The sequence below is a fragment of the Mastomys coucha genome, unplaced genomic scaffold, assembly GCF_008632895.1.
Source record: "Mastomys coucha isolate ucsf_1 unplaced genomic scaffold, UCSF_Mcou_1 pScaffold20, whole genome shotgun sequence".
NCBI classification, from domain to species: Eukaryota; Metazoa; Chordata; class Mammalia; order Rodentia; family Muridae; genus Mastomys; species Mastomys coucha.
Window position 1 is genome coordinate 140,358,415 of NW_022196903.1, and position 4,688 is coordinate 140,363,102.

The 4,688-nt window shown below is 40.8% G+C and overlaps 1 protein-coding gene across 1 annotated transcript in view; it reads right to left on the minus strand.

Moving 5' to 3' along the window:
- Positions 1 to 4,688, minus strand: part of Itpr2 (inositol 1,4,5-trisphosphate receptor type 2) — a 421,140-nt gene that overhangs the window by 252,565 nt on the left and 163,887 nt on the right. The window contains exons 24-25 of the mRNA XM_031383897.1: positions 3,131 to 3,188; positions 38 to 203 (exon numbers count right to left, since the gene is read on the minus strand). Coding sequence (XP_031239757.1) covers positions 38 to 203; positions 3,131 to 3,188 — 224 coding nt within the window. The remainder of the gene's footprint in view (positions 1 to 37; positions 204 to 3,130; positions 3,189 to 4,688) is intronic.

Sequence of the window (4,688 nt, forward strand, 5' to 3'; positions counted from 1 at the left end):
CCACATGCTGGGAAAGCAGGCCCTGCTCCAGCCTCACCTGTTTAAAGGCCTGGAGTACTTCTGCTCTCTGGCTGAAGTGCTTGAACAGCAGCTGCAGGGCTCCAGACAGCAGCGGAGCATAGTCATGCATGATGAGGTGGATAAGGACTCGTAAGAATGTCCTGCCTCCTTCATCATCAAGCTGAACTGGAGTTTTTTCTTTTCTATAAAACCAAAAGTAATTCTAAAATAAATGATATCTATATTAAAGTCATTTCAATTATATCACGTTTTTAAGCTTTTGCCCTGTTTTCCCAAAATAGGAAATTAAAAGGAAGACATTGTTACTTCTTAATCTCATATAATTGATGGAGGGACAGGGACAAAGGTGGTTCCTAGAGACTCTCAAGAGTTGATCAGCAACACACAGGGAGGCACAGGCATTCAAGTAATCCCAAGGTCACTCTCCATTAATTTTATTTAGCATACAAAATGAAGTAATGGGGTTCATTATGACATTTTCATACGTAGCTCATTGTTTGCTCAAATTTTCCTACTATCTTCTTTGTCTTCCATGCCCTTCCATTCGCCCCTTTATCTCTCAGAGTCCTGCTCCTGAGATCAACCAGTAGCTGGTTTCCCCCATAGCCCAAGAGATCACCATGTGGCAGTTGGGGAGGGACAGTCACAAAGCACAGCCATCGCCTGTGGAGCTCCATGTGCTTGGCACAGTGGGACTGGGAACAAGATTCACTGGGGTGAAAGGTCTATCTAAAGGCTTGTGCTACTGCTGCTGCTGGGCTGTGTTCGTTCTGAAGCACGTGCTCAGATGGCTTTGTTTTAGGTGGTAGTTGTGCAATTGTGCAAGCCCATATAGCCTAGCATTGGTGTTACATAATACATGTGGATCCCATAGGTGGGGGGAAGAGAGATATGACAGAGAGACAGATCACAGATTCATAGAGAGGTGTAGACACAGACAACAGATAGATGCATATATAAATGATTGATACCTAGAACTGGTACACAGACAGATGATAGATCAATAGATGCTTGTACTCACAGAGAGATGATTGATAGACATGTTACATAAATATACATAGGCAGAGAGATTATTTTTAAATGATAGGTATAGAGAGATATATGAATAGAGGATAGATACATAGATGATAGACAGACAGTATAATCTATTGTTCTTGGATCATGATGAACAAAGCAGCACTGAGTTAAATGAAGCAAAAGAGAAGTAATGCAATCGGAAGACAACGTATGTGAGCCACTGCTAAGCTCTCTCTCTCTCTCGCTCTCTCTCGCTCTCTCTCTCTTTCTCTCTCTCTCTCTCTCTCTCTCTCTCTCACACACACACACACACACACAGAGTCACATATATACACATATATACGTACAGAGACACAGAGTCACATACATACTCTTACACACACAAACCAACATACATACACAGATACACATATAGAAACACACATACAGACACACACAGAGTCATGCATACACACACATACTCTTTTACATACATACACACATACATACATACATACATACACACAGATACACATAGAGACACACATACAGCCTCACACAATCACATATACAAATGCATACTCTTACACACAGATACACATAGAGAAACTAAGACACACACACACACACTGAAATGATGGTTTAAAGTATACTCAACACATGAGCCAGTAATGGTCACTTACTATCACTTCCAAGTGTTACATTCTGTGTATGACTGCACATGCCACACACTGACATGGCCTGCTGTGGTGGTTCCCACACGCTTCTCAGATCCCTGACTAATACATTGTGATCTGACAGCAGGGTGGCTGTGAGGTCACTGCCTCTGGGAATCTTTCAGTTCTTGCCATTTTACAGAGCACAACTCTGTCACTATCAGACTATCACCTGGGGCGTCACTGGCCAATGTCATTACACAGCTCATGTCTGCATTTGAAAATGAAATCACAGGGGCTGGAGAGATGACTCAGTGGTTAAGAGTGCTGACTGCTTTTCCAAAGGTCCTGAGTTCAATTCCCAGCAACCACATGGTGGCTCACAACCATCTATAATGGAATCTGATGCCCTCTTCTGGTGTGTCTAAAGACAGCGACAGGACAGTATACTCACATACATAAAATTAATAAATAAATAAATCTTTAAAAAATAGTCTGAAAAAGCAATATTTTAAAAAAAAAAGAAAAAGAAAAGAAAATTACAGGCTGCCTTTATCTTTCTGCCCTAGAATAATAAAATGTTTCAATAGGAAATCATAACAAGGGCCAGTATCACAACAGAAAATAAGCTTATACCAAATGTTCACTAAACATCTGGGGACTCTGGTCTACCTGCCTTCCTCCCTCCCTTCCCTCTCCAGTCTCCCTTCCTCCCCCCTCTCTCTCTCCCTCCTCCCCTAAACAGATTCACACTATGTAGCCCAGGCTAGCATGGAACTGTGGATCTTGGGGTTCTGTTAAACCTTAATTCTTGTTCCCCTTTCTAGAAAGGTGTAGGGTAAACATTTTGTCTCCTCGGGTTGCCTAAGGACTGTAATAAAAATGAACTTCAATAATTCTGAGATTTACTTTCTCGTTGTGGTTGCTATTAATCCATTTCTGAAAAAGAAAGTTCACAACAATGCATGCCGGGGACATGGTAGCCAGGAGGGCATCAGCACATCACGGGTACCTGAGGCACCTCACTTTCTTCTGTCGTGGACGCTTGCGGTGGAAGAAATGCCTGGTTTCTCGTGAAGAAAGTTAAGGACAATACCAAAGAAGCTACTTTCTTGCCTCAGCTACCTAAGACTTGGTGAACTGATGTGTTACATGACACTGCAATATTTATATAAGGAGCTAAAGGGCATGGTATTCTCATTATCTAAGGAAATAAAAGCTAAGAATTCTGAGAGAGTTAAATATGTGGGCCCAATTTCTCCCAGTTTTTAAAGGTGGCTTAAATGAGAGTCATGTTATTTCCTCTAGAATAAATATAAAGCTTCACTTCTAGGAGAAATTATGTTATCAACAACTGGGAGTATAGAAATATGCATAAAAAGATGAATGGTAACAAACTATGGATAAAATTCTAAGTGAGATATATTCATACATAAGATAAACACTCATTCCAATACCTTCCAGCAAACATCGTTTCTGCCTGAGCTGCAATCTCGTCGATGTCAGGAACAAGAGCTGTGAAGAAACACAGTGAACATCTTTATTTTGTCTTAATTCACAGTCATGTTCACTTACTTGAACATATTTTTTATCTTAATATCTTTTGCAACACTGAATGCTAATAGTTCACAAAATTACAATATGGTTCCACTCAATCAGTATAATGCTTTGTCAACTTGACACAACCTAGAATCACCTAGGGAGACATTTTCAATGAGGAACTGTCTAAATTGGGTTAGCCCTTAGGCGTGTGTGGAGGACTGACTTGCTTACTAATGCGCATTGATGTGTGAGGATCCAGTCTACCATGGGTGGCACCATTCCCTAGGCATAAGATCCTGAATTGTTGAAAAGTGCAGAAGCCAAGCTGAGCACAAGGATGTATATTTGTGTGCACTTATATTTCTCTCTTGTCCGGTCTATGGTTGTGGTGTGAGCAGATCTCTCAAGGGTATGTTCTGAGACTGCCCTGCCACATGGATTATAACCCCTTTCTCTCCTAAATTGTTCTTTGCTGGAGCATTTTATCACAGCAACAGAAAAAAAAACTGGAACAAACTTGAACATCTTAATTGAAGTTTATACATGTGTACATATATGTTTAGATGTTGTGCATCAAATCAAAATGAGCTTTCTCCCTATTTCATATAAGCTATGCTTTAAATTAACATATTACTGCTATCAAATGTGTTAAAAGATCAATAGGAATATTTACAAAGATGTTCTTACTTATAAGCAATTGTATGTGTGTGTATCTGATATGTCAAATATGTGTTATGCCTACATAAAAATACAGGTCACACTACTGATGGTCACACTACTGATGGTCACACTACTGATGGTCACACTACTGATGGTCACACTACTGATGGTCACACTACTGATGGTCACACTACTGATGGTCACACTACTGATGGTCACACTACTGATGGTCACACTACTGATGGTCACACTACTGATGGTCACACTACTGATGGTCACACTACTGATGGTCACACTACTGATGGTCACACTACTGATGGTCTAGAAGAACAATTTGGTTCTCCTTCATTTTTATTTCACTTGTGTGGATGTTTTGCCTGTATGTATGTCTGTGCACCACCTACATGCAGTGTCCAGGGAGGGGTATTAGATGCCCGGGGACTCGAGTTATATACAGTGGTGAGCCACCATGTGGGTACTGGGAACCTAACCAGGGTTCTAAAAGAGCAACCAGTGTTCTTAACAGCTAAGCTGTCTCTCCAACATCCAGGGAAAAGCGTTTTTTTAAAGAATCAAAATCCTTGTAAAGAGCAGTCACTGCGCTTCCCAGCAATGTGATCTTTCTGCCACATCTGAAGTTCTGTCTCTTTTTCGTGTAGAGCAGGGTCATTTCCGATGTGAGGCAAGTATCTCTGGAGCATGAAAAGAAAAGAGATACCAAAAAGAAGAAAAAATCCTATTCTCTATACACACACCCATACACATACGGATTCTCTCTCTTTCTCTCTCTCTCTCTCTCTCTCTCTCTCTCTC